Source organism: Mirounga leonina, unplaced genomic scaffold, assembly GCF_011800145.1.
Source record: "Mirounga leonina isolate KUSES-001 unplaced genomic scaffold, KU_Mleo_1.0 Mir_91, whole genome shotgun sequence".
NCBI lineage: Eukaryota > Metazoa > Chordata > Mammalia > Carnivora > Phocidae > Mirounga > Mirounga leonina.
Window position 1 is genome coordinate 20,013,038 of NW_023270839.1, and position 23,039 is coordinate 20,036,076.

At 46.6% G+C, this 23,039-nt stretch overlaps 1 protein-coding gene across 1 annotated transcript in view; it reads right to left on the reverse strand.

The window, feature by feature from the left end:
* TGM5 (transglutaminase 5) overlaps positions 1 to 22,655 on the reverse strand; it is a 26,972-nt gene extending 4,317 nt beyond the window's left edge. The window contains exons 1-9 of the mRNA XM_034994603.1: positions 22,610 to 22,655; positions 19,360 to 19,539; positions 18,995 to 19,240; positions 15,858 to 15,976; positions 12,996 to 13,124; positions 12,251 to 12,428; positions 3,317 to 3,455; positions 2,367 to 2,470; positions 2,026 to 2,265 (exon numbers count right to left, since the gene is read on the reverse strand). Coding sequence (XP_034850494.1) covers positions 2,026 to 2,265; positions 2,367 to 2,470; positions 3,317 to 3,455; positions 12,251 to 12,428; positions 12,996 to 13,124; positions 15,858 to 15,976; positions 18,995 to 19,240; positions 19,360 to 19,539; positions 22,610 to 22,655 — 1,381 coding nt within the window. The remainder of the gene's footprint in view (positions 1 to 2,025; positions 2,266 to 2,366; positions 2,471 to 3,316; positions 3,456 to 12,250; positions 12,429 to 12,995; positions 13,125 to 15,857; positions 15,977 to 18,994; positions 19,241 to 19,359; positions 19,540 to 22,609) is intronic.
* Between the last annotated feature and the right edge of the window lie 384 nt (positions 22,656 to 23,039).

The window sequence follows — 23,039 nt, forward strand, 5'->3', positions numbered from 1 at the left end:
AAAGAAAGAAAGAAAGAAAGAAAGAAAGAAAGAAAGAAAGAAAGAAAAGAAAAAATAAAGTAAAATAAAATTCAAGCAAGCTGAATTCCCAGAGAGGCCTGGCTTCGGTCCTGGGAGGTACTGTGGCAGGAATACTCACCCGTGCTTCCCTAATAATCCTAGCAGATGTGTTCACCTAGCACTCACTGCCCCCAGTGTCTGTCCCCACCCCTTCAGTCTGCCCCCACATCCTCCCCAGGCAGAGGCACTTTTTATCCCCTTGCTCTGGGGGTTATTCTAAGCCTGGTTCCAGGCAGAAGAGGATCTCAAGGCATCTGCTTCAGCAAGAGTGGGCCCAGGGAGATATGAATTAGATTTAGCTCACCTGTGGTCTGCTCTACCCCCAGATCCTGTTAGGCTGAGTGGGAGGAGATCAAATACTGCCCGACTGAGCAGCACCCTCAGGCCCACAGGAATATAGCTACAAACCCCCCAAAATACAGTGGAACCCCGTGGACCTCTAGCAAATGCTGTCAATGCCCCCCCCCCCCCCCCGCCGCCACATCCCCTTAGTGCTCGCCAGTTCAGTGCCCACGTGCCCTACTTCCAAATTCTAGCACCTTCCACTCTGTTGAGGCTTTCTTCACTACCAGAGCTGCCTTAGCCTATGTGTGGAGCAGGCCGAAAGTGCTAGGGACTTGATACCCCAAGGAGAAGGCCTCAATCCCTGACTGACAGGAGTTGGTGGATAAATAGCCTAGCCCCCTTGCCTCTTGGGTAGGATAAATCTGTGGTGGTGTTCTACACTTGATACTGAATCCCTGATAGGGTTGCCAGATTTAGCAAATAAAAATACAGGGCCATTTAAATTGAGTTTCAGATTAACAACAAATAATTTGGGACATGGTTAGATGAAAGAATTACTCATGCTGTATTTTCCCTGGCAACCCCACTCACAGAGCCCCCCAGCAGGAGCTGAGCTCCAGCTGCCTGTGCTGCTAACGGGCTTGACGAGGCACCCTGTGTTGGCCTCCTCCCCTCCCCTGTCTCACTTGCTCACTCTCCTTCCTTCCACTAGTTCCTGGATGGCCTCACAGATCAACCACTTGTACTTGAATCCTTGCCTCAGGACCTGCTCTGGGCACCCCACCAAGATAACCCCAGAGTGGATGGAGGTGAAGGGGATGATGAGCAGCATCCTGGGCTGTGTTCAATGCTTGCCTCTCACTGTGTAAAACCCCTTCCTAGGCTCAGATTCTGGAGCTTCCCTGTGGGTCCCAAAGGCCCACATAGACAAACCACAGATACCTACTCCCCAGGACTCCCAGCAACTGCTCAGCTACCTGCCACTCCCCTATTTTCCTGATTCACTCTTGCTTAGCTCCTGCCCCTCACTCAGCTTCTGGCCCTCATAGACTGTATATTTTCACTTGGCTCCCTTGTGGTTGAACCGAGTGGTTGGTGTTTCTCAAATTTTGGGAAGTAGTTCATGCTTGACTACTTTAGTTGCCTATTCACCCCTGCTGACTTGAGTAAGAAGCCCCTGCCAGGTCCCCCCACCCCCCAGACCCATCCTCTGCAGGGGGTAGGTGTTGGAGTAAACATTCGGCCTTATATTAGCTGTGGTGCTGGTTGGTGGTCTGGATTGTCTTCCAAATACTCATAAAACAAAGTTAATTAGACAATATGTTAAATGAAATTCATTAAATTAACTAATAGGATAGGGTTTACTAAATCCCCTCCCATCTTGAGAAGGAGGCTAACTTTTCAGGAAGGCAGAGTGAAGAACTCACATACTATTGATGGGATGCCTGTCAGTGGCCCTATGGTCAATGTGACCGTCTTGTGGAGGTTGCTCACTGGCCTGTGGGATGTGGGGTGGTGGTGGGCACAAGCAAGTGAGGCAGTGGGAACATCTCAACTGGGACCTTAAAACTGAGGAGACAGTGGACCTGGGTTCTGTCCCTCAGATTCTGTCTGGTTCCCTAGCTGGCTGGGAGGGTGTCCCTAGGACTTGGTCTCTGGCAGGGGCTGGCTCCGTCATACCTTCTATGTATTTGTAGTTCTCCGTGATGTCATCTCGCTCATCACTTTGAATGCCCTTGGTGCTGATAGAATTGCCAACCGTATTCGTGTCCCGGTGAATTTTCTGCTCCTTCCCTCTGTAGACAAGCCAGGACATGCAGTCAGCATTCACCATGGAGAAGGCAAAGGCTGTGTCATAGTTCAGCTCCACCTCTCCCTCTCTGATGGCTCTGACCGAGGCAGGGCCACAGCAGTAGAGGCCTGAGGAGAACAGAAGAGCCATGATGGGCTGTTGCTGCGGGGTCAGGCAGGGGCAAGGGTGGTGTCTGCGGGAGCGGGTTCCGCCTTCTGGACAGCCTCACCGTTGCTTGTCTCCTGAGGGGTGGCATCCAGCAGCTGCCAGCCTCCATATCCAGGAGGGAGATCCTTTCGGGCCATCCAGCATTCATTCCACACGTGAAAGTTCCTAAAGGAGAAGCCAGAGGAGTCAGTGTCAAATGAAGCTAAGGGAGAGCTTGTAGTGCTTGTGTTCTTTGCAGAGCAAGGCAGGGGATGGTGGGCAAATGGCCTGCTAAGTAGAAAGATTTAGTGCACCCTAGGCCTTCAAACCTCCGTGGGTGAATGGTAGCAGCTCTTCCTCCTGTGTGAGCCTCGACTTGCTCAGAAAATAGCTTTCTTCTGTGAATAGAGAGTGAAGGCTTCTAGAACTAACTGAAGTTAAAAATCTCTCTCTCGGGCGCCTGGGTGGCTCAGTTGGTCAAGCGACTGCCTTCGGCTCAGGTCATGATCCTGGAGTCCCGGGATCGAGTCCCGCGTCGGGCTCCCTGCTCAGCAGGGGGTCTGCTTCTCCCTCTGACCCTCCCCCCTCTCATGTGCTCTCTCTCTCTCATTCTCTCTCTCAAATAAATAAATAAATAAATCTTAAAAAAAAAAAATCTCTCTCTCACTCCCTCCAAAACATCCTCATGGCCCTTTCCTGTGTGTGCTGCTGACTCACAGGGCCAGTCATGGTGTGTCTGGAGGTGAGGCTTCAGGCCCGCCTGTGGCCAGAGCTACAGGCTGATATTAAATGAAGGAGATGACAAAGAGGGAAACCTCACCCAGGGGAGAAAGCTCTTGGGATGTGAGGATCCTAAACTCAGAATCGGTTTTGTGTTCAGCTGTGTCTCAGCCTTTGAGTTGGGGATACAGAGCCCTGGGACTGGTGAAAGTGAGGGGGGCATGAGAGGGCAGCACGCTCGTGGGCGCAGGCCTGACCCACTCTCTGCTGAAGGGGTTTGCCCTGGAAAGAGACGGAGAGGTTGTCTCTCACCAGACACTGTCCTTCTTCTTATTCTCCAAGATCCTGCCCATGCTGTCATAACGCTCATCTATAATCAGGTTTCCATCTGTGTCGTGGCCAGAGTCAAAGTTGGTGATCACACGGGTGGGGATCCCCAGGCATCTCATCACTGCAGAAAGAGCAAAAAAAATCTCCTATGGGCTGTGGATTCAGGAATCTTACGGATTCCCTGGGCCCAGGGAAACCATTCATTTGGCACTTGCAGGACGGGCAGGAGCTGTCTGTGGCTATGGGTTGGGGATGTTGCCAACCTCTCTCCCCACCTTCCTGAGCTCCTCTCTGGGGCTCATGGAAGAGACTCCAGGCAAAGGTTGGGCTTCTGGTTGCTCAGACAAACAATGCCAAGGCCAAGCAAGTTGTGAGTTCTCCTGCCTGCAAGCAGCAGGGGACAGGCACACCCCCTTTGGCAAGACTCAGTGGCCTGACTCAGTCTCACTTTCTCTCTTGGCCAGAATTTTGGCTCAGACCATCAAATTCTTAGACAAAGAGGTCTGTGGCTTGGACTCCCCCCTCTCCATGGGTGTATTGTCTTGGAAACTTATCAAGGAAAGCATCACAAAGGAAGGCAGAAAAGGATGGAAACTGTAACAAAAGCTTAGAAAAGTGAGAGTATACCTGGTAGAGAAATTCTAGAAAGGAGGTACACCCTTGCTTTTATTCCTGAGGAGGTATCTTCCCTTTGCCAGCCAACTTCTTTTCTTTGTCCCCTGCCATATTTCCCCCCTTCTGCACTCTTTACGTACAGCAATATCCCCCAGCCTGTCCTACCACCAATGCTCTGGGGACCCTCCCACTTCAAGTCCAGCATTGGCAGGTCACCCCATTCAATAATAATATAATAAAAATAATTCAATAATAATAATACCTGCCAGGCATGTTGCTAATTTATCCTCAGGACAACTCTACATAGAAGCTGCTATTATTATCCTCACGTTAAAAGATTAAGAATCAGAGGCTAAGAAAAGTTGGCAACCTTGACCCAAGTCACACAGTTGGGAAGTTGCAGACCTATCACTCAAATCCTGATTTCACTGTTGAGCTCGTACTCAATTCTGAGCCCCCCTCCCAGTATTATGCACACAGTTCAGCGCTCTAGTGTTTTCATCTTATTAAACACATCAAGCATTTTCCTATGTGATCAAATATTGGCACAAATCCTCTCCAGGTCAGGGTGGGGACACATCTCTGGATACAGCTTGGAATGGAGAGGAGAGAAGCCCAGAGGGGAACCTGGAGCTCTCTTGGAGTGGCAGGTCTGTGCAGGGCCAAGGAATGAGGGCAGGGAGTGAGGAGAGCTGACAAGTGAATTGTGGGTGGAGGTAAAACAGGACAGTCTCAGAGGGGAGGGTGAAGTTTGGAAAAGCTGCCACTAAAGGAACATGAGACAGGAGTAAGGCAAGAGCATTCAGGTGACTCAGGAGAATTGCGCTGAACACATTTATGCTAAGATTACAGTCAGGAGGGTGGGTACCGCTTATGATGATAAGAGAAGGCACGCCAAGGAGGGTGGGCAGGGAGAGCAGGAAGCAAGCCTGCGAAATGCACCTTGACTGATGAATTCATAAACAGCCACTTGGAGTGTCGGTGGTGGTATCTGCTCCTACTCAACAAGGCTGGATGGACCTTTCCCACCTGAACACAGGTCATTATTCTCACAGCACTCTGAAGTTCTCTAGTAGACATAGCACATGGCTTGTAATGATTTGTTTGCTAGTTGGCCCTCCTGAGGGCAGGGATTGTGTAATATTCATCTTTACCATTATACAGCCATTAACAACACAGAGCCAGACCTGTTTTGCAGAAATTTGGTGCCTCGTTGCTAGATGGGTGAATTGAGTGTCTCATGAATCTTTTGCCCATTCCGGTGATTTCTGACTTGACACACAGCACTATCGTAATGACTGGGCTATGCTTTGGGTATCAAGCTTGACTGTCAGTAGAGCATAAGCTTTGAGTGGTGATGGATTTGCCCTGATCCATTCCCACTCATTCCTCTTCCTGGCTTGTGAGAGGCCTGGGATGGGGAACAACAACTTGTCCCAGTGAGGCCACGGTGGGGCTAGAATGGTTGTTTACATGGGGAGTGAGGTCTCCCTTAGCTTCCACATCACACAATGGGAGCTAACAGTGCTCAGATCTGCATGAAGTCATACACATCTATTTTTCCTGGGCTCTTGCTCCCTCTGTCCTGCTTACTCTGTCCTCCCGCAAAGAGCTCATCCTGTCTCATGGACTCATCTCTCCCTGTGTGCCCACAGCTCCTGAATTTGAATCTTGAGCCTGTATGGAGACCTTGCTGCTTCTAAACACATCCCCAGTTGCACTTATCCTCCTTGCCAGCTGACGACATCATGCCGGGCACGGTGCCAAGCACTGCACAGGCATGATCTCATTAAATCATCTCCACAACGCTGGGGTTCTCCTCACTTTAAAGAGGAGAAATCTGAAGCTTAGAGAGGTTGAGATCACATGGCAGAAAGAGGAGAGCCAGGGCAGGATTTAAGCCCATGTTTCTCTGATCGCAAAGCATCCTCATGCTTCTAGCGACAAGCCACACCACTACTGCAACTTCGCTAGGCATCCCAGCAACACCTCATTCTCAGTGCACCGTTCTCTGTGAAGTTTTCACTGCCTACTTCATGCCACACTGGCCTCCCTTCCCATGCTCTCACCTGTGCCGCATATTTTATCACTGGATGGAACTCTCTGGGATCTCCTGCATTTGTCTTATCTTGTCAGCCAGATCACAAATCCACCTAGAGTAGGACTCATAGAGGACATTTTTCTTGCATTTCTTTGTTTCCAGCACAGTGCTGGGCACAGAGTAGATGCTCATTAATGGCTCTCAGCCATTCAGCACTCATTCAGTGATACGTATCAAGCCCCTGAGATTAACCAGGCAATGGGTTAGACGCATACACAAAAGTGAAAGACATTCCTGTCCTCAAGGAGCACAGCTCATTTTTGACTGGTGAGGGACATCATCCCAGTGGTGTATTAAAACATGGAGTCTGTCTCAGGACTGGCCGCAAAGCTTCTCACCAGTTCTTTTCCCTCCACTGCTCCCCTACTACCTCTTCATGTGGAAATGTGGCTCCCGTTTAAAAGAGAATTCAGTGGAAAGTTAGAGTTCCATTTGTTGAAATTTGTTTGGTCAGCTTTGCTGCCACACTTCCATGGTTTATACTGAAGAATACAGTCAAAGCTTCAGCTAATAGTTGAAGTGATTGCATTTAAATGTGATGATATTTAGCATCTTTTAATTTCTCCCTGGACACATTAAGCTTCCAAATGGTAAAAGTATCTTCTGCTCCTATGCCTTTAATTGTTGCTTAAACCCAGATGGTTATATTGTCTTGACTTTTCAGATATACCTTCACAAGGTCATATTAGAACTGTTCTTGACTGTCTGCAATGGCAATGAATCTTAAAACTGCTCTAAAAAATAATGTCTACTATAGGGGCATCTGGATGCCTCAGTCGGGTAAGAGTCCGACTCTTGATTTCAATGTAGGTCATGATATCAGAGATCGAGCCCCACATCAGGCACCACACTGAGCGTAGAGCCTGCTTAAGATTCTCTCTCTCTCTCTCTCCCTCTGTCCCTCTCCCTACTCACACATTCTCTCTCTCTCTCAAAAAAAAAAATTGTCTACTTAAATTACCAGGCATGTAAAGAAGCAGAAAAATATGACTCATAACCAGGAAAAATGTCAATCAATAGAACTAGATCTAGAAATGACGGAGATGATAGAATTAACTGACAAGGACCTTAAAACAGCTATTTTAAATATTATAAATATGCTCAAGAGGAGGTAAAGGAAAACATGAACATAAGAAGTGAAATGGAAGATAGAAAGATGATCTCATGGAACTTATAAAGATGAAAAATACAATATATAAAACAAAAAAATTTTGGACAAAATATTGCACTATAACAATACACTCTTTCTTCTGTAAGAGGACTTTCAGAGACAATGTTACATATTAAATACATCAAAATGTTTCCCTATCATGGGGGGAGGTGAATAGGAACAGATTATAAGACAAAAGGGAGGAAACACCAATTAGTTAATTAATTTTTTAAAAAGGGGCCTGAAGCAGACCTGTTATGATAAATATTATGAAATGAGGAATATGATTAATTTAACCCTAAACACTCCATGGAACAAAGAAAGGAAATAATGTAAAAAAGGTGATGGAGATGATGGGGAACTGAGTTTTAGGGGATGACTAGAAACACTTTGTGAGTGAGACCCAGCAAGACCTCTGGAGTCCAAAAGGCTGAGATTAAAACAGTATCAGTACGACTAAATGTAATAGCTAACATTTATGTAAAGCTAATCATGTGCCAGGTATTTTTCTAGGTGCCAGACATGTACTAAACCACACAATCCATTCCACACAATCCAAGATGTCTCATAAATCAATGGAGAATAATAGATTTGTGTTTGAGCCAAAGGTTGAGGCAAAATAATGCACCAGGACGTTGGCTGAGGTACCTTTTGTGAGAGCTAAAGGTTCAGTAAAAACAATGAGAATAAGAGTTGTATTCAAATGAAGATAATGAGGTACTTTATAGAGGCCACTACACAACTGAGTGAGAGGCAATCTTAGATGGGCATCTAGCCCAGGTGTGTTCAAAAGTTTTAAGCAGAGGATCATTGCAAGGCAAGGCATAAGAGGGGATCCAATATACAAAAGATATACACATGGGGTAGTTTTGGGTGAAGGGAGGAGGGCCCAGGCCCGAGCAACACAGCCTCCTCATTTCCCACCACCCTTCCCACCATGGCTCCGGGGCCCAGGTGTCTACAGAGGAGGGGATCATGCCCCATAGACCTGCTCACAGTAAACGTTCATGTCTTTCAAGTCATTGCTGCCCCCGCCCCCACCCCATGCAGCTGTGGGCAGGAACAGACCAGTCACCTTCCTAGGATGCCTGACTTTAAAACAAAAACAAAACCCCAACTTTATTGAGATATGATTCACATACCATAAAATTCACCCTTGTAAAGTGTACAATTCAGGAGTTCCGGTCCAATATGGCGACGTAGGAAGACCCTGAACTCACTTCCTCCAGACACGCCAAATCTACACCTATTTATAGAGCAATTCCTCTGAAGAAGAACTGAGGGCTGACTGAACAGCTTCTGCACAACAAAAGATAGACCACATGGAGAGTGGCAAGAGAGAGGGAGACATGGTGATGAAGTTAACACCCACCCCAGCTCTGGGAACTGCAGTGAGGAGGGTTAGTACTGGGGCACTGTGAGTTAGTCTGCCCTGGGACACAGAAAAAAAAGTGCAGTTTAAAAGGGCAAAGAGAACATAATAAAAAAAATAAATAATAAATAAAAGGGCAAGGAGAGTGTAAAGGAACCAGCCTTAGAACCCTGACAAATGGCCAGTGGAGGGGGGTACCTGCTGGAACTCTCTCCAGGTTCCCGGTCACAGGGAGTGGATGGCCAGAACAGGAAAAGCCTGATGACTAAGAGCTGTGGGTGGCCAGCCTGGAGTACAGAAAAGGTAGGCCAGAGATTTGTCTGAAATTCCCAAAATAACAGCCAACTAAATGGATGTCAAAGAAAAAGCCTGTTCGAAAATTATAAGTGTATCTTTGATGCATGCAAATTTTCCTTTTGGTGATTTTTCTTGAGGAAGTTGAAATTAATATGTTGATTTTATTTTTTTATTTTTATTTTTTTTTAAAGATTTTATTTATTTATTTGAGACAGAGAGCACATGAGAGGGGGAAGGGTCAGAGGGAGAAGCAGGCTTCCTGCCGAGCAGGGAGCCCGATGCGGGACTCGATCCCAGGACTCCAGGATCATGACCTGAGCCGAAGGCAGTCGCTTAACCAACTGAGCCACCCAGGCGCCCAATATGTTGATTTTAAAAAGGCCGTTCTGAACAGAGGCAGTGCTGCAGAGGGAAGAATGCATTTCTGAGTCAGACAAGGGTCACTTGATCACTTCAAGCCTCAGTTTTCTCATCTGTAAGATGATGGTAATGATATCTACTTTGCAGGTGGTCATGAGTGAAAGTGCCCAGCATGTGCCTGAAGCCCAGAGGATGCTGGGTAAATGGCAGCTGCTGGTGAGGTTTATGCGTCTGTACAGCCTAGTGGTCACAGCCTGCCACACTTGGGACTGGCCCTGCTGCTCAATTTCCTTGTCTGCAAAGTGAAGATGATGATGATAGACCCTACCTCACAAGGTCATTTGGGGGGATCAAACGAGGTGACCCTAGCTGTACTTACTAAACATTCACTGTAGCCAGAAACTATTTATTCTTAGGACTCTCCATATACGAATTCCCTCAATCCTTCCAATAACCCTCTGAGGTAGATACTATTACTTCCTCCATTATAAGTCTGGGGCACAAGCTAAGTGACTTGCCCAAGGCTATTCAGCCAACTGATGGTAGTGCTGGCACTTGAACCCAAGCAGCCTATCTCCAGAGTCCACATGCCTCACCATTGTTCTAGGTTGTCAAGAGTTTAGCACAGTGCCTGGCACAAAAGAGGTCCCCAGTAAATGACAGCTATTGTGAGTGTGAAATAATAGTACTAATAAATGTGCTTTGGCAGCTATATGGAGCTAAGGAATTTGATAAATCCTTAACTTTTAGTGGAGGAAAAAGGCTGGGTCTTGCCCGTCTTTGTATCCAAGAGTACTTAAAGCACCGTGCCTAGCTAGAATAAAGACTCAATAAGTGTGGCTGGATGAATAAATGAGTTTTTCAAACAGATATATTTATTAATATACACCATGCTGGCCCTTTTGGGGAAGGCTGCTGCTGCCTGAGCTACAGGTGGATCAAGCCACATTTGACCCACTTTGCCCAACCTTTTGCTTCCCAGGTCACTAAGGGGCCATGATTCTCAAAAACATTTTAATTGGCCTGCTCTCCTTGCATAATCTCCATTCACTGGCTGCACCCCTCTCATCATCCAGTTCCAGACAACCACACCCAAAACCCTTGTCCTCTCCCTCTCCACACACACACCCAGCCCATTAGTCTCTAGGTTTTTCCATGCAGAGGAAAGTTCCCTCTCCATCATGCACAAGAATGATCCATTCTCTGCCTGCCAGTCCTGTGCCTGCTCCCTGGATGACCGAGACATCCCAGTTCACTCATGTCTCTGTGGTTCTGAGCATCAAAGCTGTTGAATTCCTGGTTTCCTGTCCCTGGGCAATCAAAGCCTCCAACTCAAGGTGAGGCTCTGCAGTGGCAGAGGAGGAAGAGCTCAGGACTTCTTCCTCATCAACCCATGTGAAGTCATCCTCTGTAGGTGTTGACAGAAACCTCCATGTACCCTTGGCCAGAGGCCTGGCGCTCGCTCCTCAGCAGCTGGAGGTGGGGAGGTCCCTAGGCTTCCTCCAAGAGCCCAGAGATGGGCTTAGCACACATGTGCACACAGACTGCACCAGGTTTTGCCATACAGGGAATTTTGTTGTTGTTGTTGTTATTGTTTTTCAAGATTTATTTATTTATCTCAGAGAGAGACAGAACACAGTGGGGAGGGGGAGAGGGAGAGAGAGAGAGACTCTTAAGCAGACTCCATGCTGAGCACAGAGCCTGACGTGGGGCTCAATCCCATGACCCTGAGATCACGACCTGACCCGAAACCAAGAGTTAGATGCTTAACCAACTGTGCCACCCAGGCGCCCTTGTCATATAGGGACTTTCTACATGAAAGGCTGAGCCTGCAATAAACACTAAGCTGGCCTCCCTGGGGTGGACTAGAGAGTCCTGTGAGCAAAAGTTGTTATTTGGCCTCTTGCCCCAGCTAACAAGAATAAGAATTTCCTGACTGTGACCCAAGTCAAGTATACACATATGCATGCCTAGAGGCTGAGAGCTGGCCTAGGCATGGGGGGCAGGGTGAGGGTCAGGACCAGTAGCAAGTTGGGCCCTGGGTGAGGCAAAAGTCTTCCTCCTGCTATCTCTAATGTGTGACTCATTTCCAGGTGTCAGTTGTCTCAAGATTCATCGCTCCCCCCCTTTCTTCTGCTTGCCCTCTTGCCACCTACAAATCAACTTCCATCTGCTTTCTTTCTCCCACACATATTTTTTAATTTATTTTATTTTTTAATTTTTGAAAAGATTTATTTATTTATTTGAGAGAGAGAGAACGAGCACAGGAGCCTGAGCGGGGGTGGGGCCACGTGGAGGTTGGTGGCAGAAGGAGAGGGAGAGAATCTCAAACAGACTCCCTGCTGAGCCCTGAGAGACGTCTCACGACCCCAGGATCATGACCTGAGCTGAAATCAAGAGTCAGATGCTTGATTGACCGAGCCACCCAGGCGCCCCCACCCCCCATACATTTTTTTTTAGCTTTTCTTCTACTAGTGTAGCATCTACTCCCTATCTGAAAAACTGATCTCCCATTTTCCTCCATCACCTACCTCCCTATCCTGAGTCAGGCCTCTAGGCCTGCTGAACATGAGACAACTCCATATTCAAAGTCATTTTACTTCAACCGCCATCTTGCTCTGACCCCATGGCCCACACCACCACTGTGAAGCACATTTCCCTTCCATGTCAAGACCACTCTACAGGCTCAGAAAGGGCACTAATCAGTTTGTAAGTTTTCTAATTACTTGGCCTTTCATCTCATTCCCGTCTTGGACCAGACAGTTTCTAGTCAGGCTCTTAGGTTGTCCAAAATCAAAGGAAGAACAGGGAAAGGTACGATTTCTACCTCAGAACCATCCTCTAAGATAAGCCCAGACCCATGAAGCCTGGAGCCAGTGATGAGGCCATTTTACAGAAAGGGCTTCCCTCGAAATGTTCCCTGGTGGGACCTGTGCAAGCCTGGGACGAGAGAGGTTCAGAGGGCTACGACATGAGCCAGTACACTTTGGTTCTCTCCATGGGGCCCTTTCCGCTCCCTACCTGTGCACATGATGGCAGCAAAGACCCAGCACTGCCCGTAGCGCACTGGCTGGCAGCCTGTGGCATGCCACTCTTTCAGGATGGCCACGCTGCCCGTCCACTCCGCAGGGTTGATGCCGTCTAAGTAATTCTCACTCCAGTTTCCATTAAGTACCCCATTGTCATCGTTGCTGTTGATCTGAAGAGAAACCATACGTAGGCACATTAGAAGTGTCCTTTTCCTCAGCAAGATGTGATGTGTGGGCTGCCTCCCAAGGTCTGTGGGCCTGAGACACAACTGACTCTTTGATCTCATTTCACGTGGAAATTTCCAGACCTGCTAGGGAAGGGGTCGGGGTGGGAAGCTGGCCATTCTGACTTGTCTCCTTAATTAATTTGTTATTCTATTTCTACCTACAAAGCTAGAGCTCGGCTCTGCGAGCTCTTAAAAATACTTCAGAGCAAAGGAAATTTCGAAAAGATAAGACCATTTCCCAAACCAGAGCTACACTCAGCCTTCCCTAAAACATGCAATTTGGAATTAATTGAGGCGACGGCCCCCACCCAGCGAATTCTGAGCTCGGCTGAGAAAACCTGTTACCCAGATTTTTTCCCTAGTCACAGCCAAATTGGCCTTGCCAGAGGGCCCCTGCTCTTGACTCTTCATCCCTCCCATTGCAGGGAGTCGGCACCCCCACCCCACACATGGCTTCCTTCCTCCCTCCCTGGACACACCTTGGGTGGGCAGAGCCAGAGCCCAGCTCACCATGGCACACACCACTCTGCTGATGTAGACGGGGCTTCCCCGCAGGGCACAGTCTGTGGCTGGGTCGATCTGGAAGTTCAGGCTCTTGTCTAGCAGCTCCAGGCAGATGTCTATGATAGTCTCTTCAAACTACAAGGGGGGAGATGCAGAGAGGCAGAACACCCATGATTGGCACATGTAGATATGGAAAGAAATTCATGACCTACCCCACGCGGCTCTCCAACAGAGTGTGTTTGTGGAATGTAAACCTGTTTGGAAGGTAACTGTGTCCAGTAGCCCAGACCCAAACTGCCTCCTGAGCAGGTGCAGGGTCTCAGCGCTCTGTGGTCACAACCCACCCGGTTTGTATAGCCTACAAATCAAATCCCTGGAGTTTTTTGTTTTGTTTTGTTTTTTTAAAGATTTTATTTATTTATTTGAGAGAGAGAATGAAAGAGAGAGAGCACAAGAGGGGGGAGGGTCAGAGGGAGAAGCAGACTCCCTGCTGAGCAGGGAGCCCTATGCGGGACTCGATCCTGGGACTCCAGGATCATGACCTGAGCCGAAGGCAGTCGCTTAACCAACTGAGCCACCCAGGCGCCCGAGTTTTTTTTCCAATAGTCTGACTGGTTAAAAAGTCTCTTTCTCCCTCTTCACCTTTCAATGCTCACACTCCCGAAGCCCATGGGATGTTCTTGCTAAAACTGTGTTGCCTCATCTTCTACCTCCAGCTGCTGACCCAGCTCATCACTGGCAACTACTGCTCAGGTGCTGGTGCCAACTTGCCTTGGCATCTGTGACTCAGGCTCTAGAATGACTAATAGCATGTGAGGTATGAAAACTTCCCACCCAAGGCAGGCTGACTTGTCCTTCAGGCTTGGCATGCATGCCATTTTATCTGAGGCTTTCCCTGAACCCGAGCCTGGTTTAGCTTCAGGTATGGTAGAGCCAAGTTCTGTCTTCCCTGCCTGAGCACATGCTCTGTTCCTCTCCAGCTGTGCTTGTAACTCTATGCCCCAGACCTGGCACAGTGCCCAGCACATAGTAGGGACTCCATACATTCAACTCCAAGGTTGAATGAGAGTAAATGATTGCAGTTATTCCCATGTAATATTCCCATATTGTAATATCCTGGACAATAAGCAAGATTAGGAGGCTTCTCTGACCCATCTTCCCCAGGGGACAGTTTCATCAGTTCACTTTTCTGCTTTGAAATGTTCAAAGGCCCCTAAGCCTTCAGAATCAAAGCCCTAACCTCCTCTATAAGTCACATAATACCTTCCCTGATCTGGCCCCCTTCTAATTCTTCAGCCTCATGTCTCAATACCTTCTGCTTCATGATTTTGCTCCAGCAGATTTTGCTCCAACACCAGATTCCTTGTAACCCTTTCAGCAGGCCAAACTGTTTCTCACCTTTGTGTTTTGGTTCATGCTTCCCTCTGTGGTATTTTCCCCACTTGGCTAACTCAGTTCAAGCACCTCCCTTCCTAGGAAGCTTCCCTGACAGCTCCATGCCCAACCACGTGCTCCTCCTCCAGGCTCCCAGAACATCCTGTGCTCATCTCAGTCTTTGCCAATTCCTACTGCATGGTAAGCGACCTGCTTATGCGACTGAGTCTCCACTACACTGTGAGCTCAGGGACCGTATTTAATTCACTTTCACATCCCTAGCACCTAGCACCCTGCCTGGCACTTAGCAGGCATTCAATGTAAGTCCAATGAATGAGAGGGAAAGAGAAAGGGAGGGATCCATGGCTCAGAAAGAAGCAGTTGCTCACTTCTGTTGCTCACAGATGACGGTAAGCTCCTGTCTCTAGGGACTCTCCAGATCCTCATTTGTCCATGCTAAGTAAGGAGCTGGGGAGGTCAATTGGGGCCCATTGAGGTTGCCAAGTTTCATCTTGCCTATAGCCACCTGGTGGGCCTAGGCTGTGTGACTGAAGTCACGTGTTAGAGTTCTATTTGGGCAAATCCAGGAAAGGAACCCATATCAAATGGACACAAGACTCCACAAGGGCCCTCAGGATTTCCCAGCCAGTAGCCATCTGGCAGCCGGGGCTGGTCTTCTCCTGGCAACAGTGTTGAGAGAGACCCCTCTTCCCTGGCGTGGTGCTGGACTTCCTGGAGCACCCGCTGGAGGCTGAGCTTTATGTGGGAGGCAGGCTTTCATTAAGGCAGGAGTTACAAAGCATTGCAATGAACACGATGCTATTTTTACAAATAAAATAAAGTTTTAGAATATGCACAGTAAAGAAAATGTAGAGAAATATACACCATGCTGGTGACAGTGCTTAGCATGGCCTTCATACTCTAAGTACCTATTTTTGCCATGTTTCCTTGTAAAGTTTTAAAACAGCCATGTATTAGTTTTATAATGAAACAGATATCTGATCAAAACCAACAAAGAGGCAATGGTAACCGGGAGGGAAATGCACTGCTGCTCGCCAACCCTGCTTCTGGCTGAGATGTTCAGGGACAAGTTTCCTCAGTGTGACAGAACTGATCCTAGGGTCCGTGGCCTGGGCGATGAGGATGAAGTGAGAGAGGCAGAGGGGGCCCTACTGGAAACAGTTCAACAAACAAAAACCAGGCACCATCATGGCCATCATCACTCTTGTCCTTTCATCCTCATCATCGTGCTCAATGGAATTCCAGGGTGGGTGTCTTTAGCTGCTCTTTTCCCTTAGATCCTGATTCCAAACAAGACATGATCAGCAAAGAACACCTTCCAACCATCTGTGACTGCTCCTCTAGCTCCCAGATGTCATCTCACATCTTACTGTTCCCATCTGTCAGTTCTGGGTGGACCCTGCATGAGGAGCATCCTCCTACCCTGCTCCTGCTCCCCTCTTCCCATGAGCCAAGAGTAGGGCTGACACTCACCTGTCCATAGTTCCAGGGGCATGGGCGGATCCAGTTCTTGTTCCCTTGGTAAATGAAGCCGTAATCATTCATGACATATTCCTGCCTCTGGGGCTCACTGTCCAAGTAGACAGAATCCTCTAGGAATCAAAGTGGGAGGACACAAAGCAGAGAAGTCAGTTTGCCCTTCCCACCCCATTCCCATCCCCAGAAGGCAAAGTCCCATGGAAACTAAGCTCTGGGGGCACCTGGGTTTCTCAACTGGCTAAGCGTCTGCCTTTAGGTCAGGTCATGATCTCAGGGTCCTGGGATCGAGCCCTGTTCTGGGCTCTGGGCTCCAGGCTCTGGCTTCAGTGGGGAATCTGTTTATCCCTCTCCCTCTGCCCATCCCCACACTCGTGCTCTCTTTGTCTCTCAAATAAGTAAATAAAATCTTAAAAAAAAAAAAAAAGAGCTCTGGGGAGGGCATTGGATGACACAAACAGAGGCAGAAGGCGGCTGGTTCTTGGAGAGACCAACCTTCTATAATCCCCCAACACTAGCCGCGGGTTCAATACAAACATGAGGTTGAACAGCAAAAATTTACCTTTGGTGGAATTTCTTGGTTTGCAAAGCACATTTACATCCTGACCCCATTCAAGACTGAGGGAACAGGCTCAAAGCGATAACTTGTCCAAATCACATGTAAGTACAGAGTGAAATTTGAACACAAAGTCCATACGATACCATATTCCATGATCTTTCTGCTACACTCAACTAATCCCGATTGGAAAAGAGCACACCAGAATTTCTGGGTCGACATTAACCTCCTCATTCCTTTTGTAGGAATTTAATCTAAGGACAGTATTTAGGAAGTGACAGAGATTTGGATGCTAAGCTGTTTATCTGAGTGCTGTTTATAACACTGAAAAGCTGGAAACAACCTAAACGCCTGGTTCTTGGGAGCTGGTTAAATAGCCATAATTCTGTACACTATTAATATAAGATCACAAAATTGTATATATAGGCATTGAAATCTACACATGACATATTAAGTTTAAATGGGTTATGTAATAATGTTACAGCATAAATTGATGTTTGTTAAAAACATATTTATGCAGAGGATTTTGAAGGCTATTCTAAAAGGTGTTAATAGTAATTTTTTTCCCTTTTTGCCTATTGGTATTCTCTAGATTTTCTGGAATGAACATGTATTACTTTCATGATATAAAAAATTATCTTTTTAAAATTGAGAATAAATAAAGGCCATGGGAGCAGGTGTCCCCTTTGCAGGTCCTGGAACAGTCTGAAAGTCCTGTCAAACACTTAGGTAAAAGTACTCTCCTTGCTTCCTCAGACTTAGCCTGCATGGACATCGGTGGAGGAGGACCCCTGGGAGAGATGTGTTTCATTGAGGTCTTGCACCAGTGTGGTGAGACCTGAGGGTTCACGGTTGAGACCACACACATCCCTCCTTGCAGCAGGGGCTAGCAGTGGCCAGAGCTCCAGGGTGGGGCTCCCCAGCCAATATCTTGGCCATGCTGATGGGGTATCCACTGATCCTGACTTCAGCCCCTACTGCTCCCTACTCTCATACTGAGTCTCCCTGGGACCTGGATGGGGTACAGCTACAAAAAAGAAGTCCCCACAGATATCACTTTCCTTCTCACAGTTCAGGGGAGGCCTCAGTACAGTCTGAAACTCACAGTCTTGGAGGCCAGGAGAGGGGTGTGTAAGAGAGGGAGAGATAGAGAGAGACAGACAACTGTCCTTCTTGACCAGGGGCAGGGCCTTTTCACATGGCTAATGGGTGAGAACTCTGGGCCGCTCATTGACACTTGCTGTGGGTGGTGGGAGGTGGTTGGAGATGCTAGATCCCATTCAGGTTCTGGTACGACTCACCTGGCCCCCTCAGGATAAGGTTGGGGGAGCAGGTAGATAAGAGGGAGGAAGGGGAAGGGACATCCTCGAACTAGAAGTAAGACTGTTAAGTCTGGCCTCTGCTCAAAAGCCCACCAGCCACATTCTCTACTCTCAACTCTTCCTGTCTTTCTTCCCACTCTTTCCTCTTGGCTTGTCCTTCATTCTGCCCACAACATGTCTGTATGTCTGTATAACTATTCTGCCCCCAGGTAGATTTAGATGACAGGGATTGTGGGATAGGTAGTGCTGGGCTATTCCCTGTAGCTTTGTTTGTCTAAGACAAAAACTGGAAACAGCCAAAATACCCACAAATAGGAGACTAGTTAAAAACATTTGGTGCATCCAAACAGTGGAGTAATTGTAGCCATTAAAAAGAACATATTAATAGGAAAATACATTCAAAATTGAATTATTGAATGAAAAAAGCAAGTTAAGGCATGCTATGTACTATATAATCCCATTTGTGGTATGAATATATAATCACACATATACACATATGTGTATAAATACATATTTATTTAAGCATAGAACATTTTTGTAAGGCTGCACAAGAAAATGTGAACAGGATTTTCCTCTGGAAGTTGGAACTTGGAGATTGTGATAAGGTTTTACTTGTCACCTTATACTTTCCTCCCTGCCTCCCTCCCTTCCTTCCCTCCCTTCCTTCTTTTCTTCTTTCCTTCTTTCTTCTTTCTTTCCCTTTACTTCATTCCACATTCAATGCAATGCGCTTATTACTCTTATAATGAAAAAAAACTAAGTTAACTTAAAAATGTATGGTGGGGCGCCTGGGTGGCTCAGTTGGTTAAGTGTTGGCTCTCGACTTGGATCGTGATCCCAGAGTCCTGGGATCAAGCCCCGCCTGGGGCTCCCTGCTCAGTGGGGAGTCTGCTTCTCCCTCTACGCACCCTCCTCATCCTCTCTCTCTTGCTTGCTCTCTCTCTCCAAATAAACAAATAAAATCTTTTTTAAAAATGTGTGATAAAGGTAGATGTTAATAGTGGTCAAATTTAATTATAATAGTTTTCTTTTTAAGTAAAGATGACTTGGCTCATGTTTTTAAAATTCTAAATAAGCAAATAAATAGCAACTTCTCCCTGCCCTGTTTGTTGGTGCTTGGGAGTAGATGCTGAGTGCATGCAGTTAGGAGGTTTCTGGTAGCCAGGGAACAGGGATCTAGAAATCCTTGAGCCTGGCTCTCTGTGGCATTGACAAAGGGGCAGAGACAAGAGACCCCCACAGGCACTCTGCCTTACCTGGGCACCAGGGATTGAAGAGCAGGATGAACTCCCCAAGCTGGTAGGCTGTGACAAATCTCTGGAAAGAGTCAATATGAACTTTCAAGAGATACCGACCCACAGCTGCCACAGGAGGGGCGCACAGGATCACCTCCAGGGAGTTGGCCCCGTTGGTCTCCAGTGAGGCAATCCACGGGCTGGGGCCATGACGACCTGTCAGGCTGAACAGGGCTCGAGTCCCGTTGGACAGGTCTGGTAGGGGTCCTGGGAGGGAAGCAGAACAGAGGCTCTCTGCAGTAACTTCTCAACCCTCCAGAATCTCCCTAAATACACCACACACACACACACGCACACACCCCCCCCCCCCCCCCAAGGGTCCTCACCAGTCTCAGCCACGAAGATGATATTGTCCAGGCCTGGCTGGAAGCCCCGGTTCCTGAAGTACAGAGTGATGTTGAAGGCCTGGCCCCTGCGGACCAGGAGGCGGTCAGAGCTGATCTCGTCTGTGTGGTGCTGCATGTTGTTCCAGGCGCTCTGGAAGTCTGTGAGGGCCACCTCCAGCCCTGCAACAGGGAGCCAGGGGCATATGAAAGAGCAGGGTTGTGGAGCCTGGCCCAATCTTGCCCACCACTTATTAGCTGTACAAACTTGAGAAAGAAACTTAACCTCTCGGAGCCTTAGTTTCCAAGTCAGTAAAACAGAATCCATGATATCAGACTTACACAGTTGGTATGAGGATTAAATGAGGATCCATGCATGCCAGTGCCTCTTTTTTACTTCCTTCTTCCCTCCCTTCCTCGCTTCCAGGACCCTCTGTCCCCATCTTGCTTACACCCTCCTCCTGGAGATGCATGGTTTTCTGCCTCTGTCTAACCCCTTTTGTAGTCCTGGCTAAGTGTGATCACTCCCTTCAGCCTAGCATGTCTCCAGATTCACCCTAGCATCCAGTTTTTGGACTCAAGTTAACAGTTTCACTTGCCCCCGTACCAGCCTCCACATCTAGAAATGGTAGTTAGTACTATGCTCCCAGCAATTTGCTGACTCTCTGACCACCACTAATGCCATGTGCCTAATGCTCTGGGATCTCGGATGCTGAGGACAGTCAAAGAAAGGCCCACTCGTGGGGGCACCTGGGTTGCTCAGTCGGTTAAGCGTCCAACTCTTGATTTCAGCTCAGATCATGATCTCAGGGTTGTGAGATTGAGCCCCGAGTAGGGCTCCACACTCAGCGGGCAGTCTGCTTGGGTTTCCTCTTCTTTCCTTCTCCCTCTGCCCCTCCCCCTCCTCAAATAAAAATAAATCTTAAAAAAAAAAAAAAGAAAAGAAAAAGGCCCACTCTCCACCTTCTGGAGCTTCTAATAAAATACAGATTGATCTCACTGTTCTCCAAGGTGTCTTCCCCAAAAGGGCTCCATTTCTGACTTCTCCATGTTTGACCATGGTCTTACAGTGGTCCCCAGACACCTGGGCTCACAAGCTTTAAAGCACAATTGGCTCACCTACCTCCTTCTTAGTCTTTATCCATTTATGTGTGGACAAGTCCCTCTACCCCATTAAAATATCTCTGGTGTCCACCTGTCCCTTTCCACATTTACACATTTCTGCCCTCCTCACTTCATACCAGTGACCATAACAGCCTCACCAGGTCTCCTGCTTCCTACACTACCCCCTCCTAACACATCACCAGATTATCTTTCCTCAAGACAAATTGATCATGACATCGTTTTGCTTTAAAAGTTCTGAGATACCCCACAGCCCACCATACAAAAGGCACACTCCTTAACCTGACATTTATGACCCTCCACACCTGGTCTTTACCTACACTTGCATTCTCACTTCTCACCATTCCCAGTGTGGGCCCTCTCCTCTAGCTAATCTGTCCTCAAGCAAATGGTAGCCTTGCCTGTCCATGTATTTTGATCCTGCTATAACCCCAACTTAGAATGCCCTCTCATTCCATCTGTCCCACCCAAATATCTGACCAAATTCCACCTATCCTCCAAGGTCTGTTGAAGACCCACCTCTTTCATGAAGCCTGCCCCAGTTGACCCACCCTTCTCCCTATCTCCCACTGACCTACAGTACTTAACTTCATCACTTACCAAGAAACTTAATTGCTTTGTTTAGTTAATATCATGCTCATTTGTTCATTTTTATCAACAAACTTTTACTGAGAGCCTACTAATTTCAAGATCAGCATGAGATGTTCAGATATTTTTGTAGTTACTTTTTAATTTGTCTGTCTTCCACCACGAGATGTAAGCCAATGAGGATAGAGGCCTAGCTGTTTTGTCTCAGCCCGTATGTAGATTATAAGAAATATAAACCAAATATAAATATATTTGACAATATCCAACACCCTCTTGTAATAAAAATACAAGTAAATTACCTCTAGGAAAATAAGTAAGCTTGTCCAACCTGATAAAAAGTATCTATGAAAAATCCACAGCCAAAACCATACTTAACAGTGTAAGACTAGATACTTCCCCTAAGATTAAGAACAAAACAAGGATGTCTCCTCTCTCCCCATCTATTCAACATTGTGCTGGATTTTCTAGCCAATATACATTGGAAAGAAGTACAATTATCTTTATTAACATATGACATGATCTTGAATATAGCAAAACCTGACAAATCCACACACAAATTTGGAATTAGTAGACACATTCATTCACATTCATCAAAAATTAATTATATTTCTATACACTTGTAATGAATGAAGTTGCACCCCTACCTCACACCATATACAATATGAACTCAAAATCAATCAAAGACTTGAATGTAAGAGCTAAACTATAAAATATTTAGAAAAAGACATAGGGGTAAATCTTCATGATCTTGAACTAGGAAATGTTTTTTTAGATATGACAATAGAAGCACAAGCAATAAAAGAAAAAACTATAAATTGGACTTCATCAAAATTAATAACTTCTTGTTTCAAGTACATCATCAATAAAGTGAAAAGACAACCCACAGAATGAGAGAAAATATTTGTAAATCATAAATCTGATAAGGGACTTGTATCAAGAATATATAAAGAGGGGCGCCTGGGTGGCTTAGTTGGCTAAGCGTCTGCCTTTGGCTCAGGTCATGATCCCGGGGCCCTGGGATGGAGGCCTACATCAGGCTCCCTGCTCAGCAGGGATCCTGCTTCTCCCTCTCCCTCTGCCCCTCTCCCCTGCTCATGCTCTCTCTTGCACATGCTCTCTTTCTCTCTTTTAAATAAATAAAATCTTAAAAAAGAATATATAAAGAATTTGTACGACCTAATGATAAAAAAAATAAATAAATAAAAAATGGGCAATTGATCTGAATAGACATTTCTCCAAAAACATATGCAGAAGACCAATAAGCAAATGAAAAAATGCTAAACATCATTAATCATTAGGGAAATGCAAATTAAATACCACTTCATACCCACTGGGATGGCTCTAATAAGAAAGACAGAAAATAACAAGTGTTGGTGAGGATGTGGAGAAATTGAAACCCTTATAACATTGCTGGTGAGACTGTAAAATGGTGCAGTCACTTTGGAAAACAGTATGGCAGTTCCTCAAAATGTCAAAAAATAGAGTTACCATATGACCCAGCAATTCCACTTCTAGGTATGTACCCAAGAAATTGAAAACATACGTTCACACAAAATCTGTACATGAATGTTGATAGCAGCATTATTCATAGTAGCCAAAAGATGGAGACAACCCAATGACCATCAACTGATTACTGAATGAATGAATGTGGTATACCCATATAGATGAAACTTGAAAACATTGTGCTAAGTGAAAGGAGTCAGACATGAAAGGTCACATATTATATGATTCAGTTTGTATGAAATATGCAGAATAGGTAAACTCATAGAGACAGATGGTAGATTAGGGTTTGACAGGGCCTGGGAAGAGGTGGGAATGAGATGTGACTGCTAATGGGTATGGGGTTTCTTATAAAAGAAATACAAGCATAATGATCAGCACATTGTAGGTAATAAAAGATTGTTAGGGCACCTGGGTGGCTCAGTCAGTTAAGTGTCTGACTCAGTTTTGGCTCAGGTCATGATCTCAGAGTC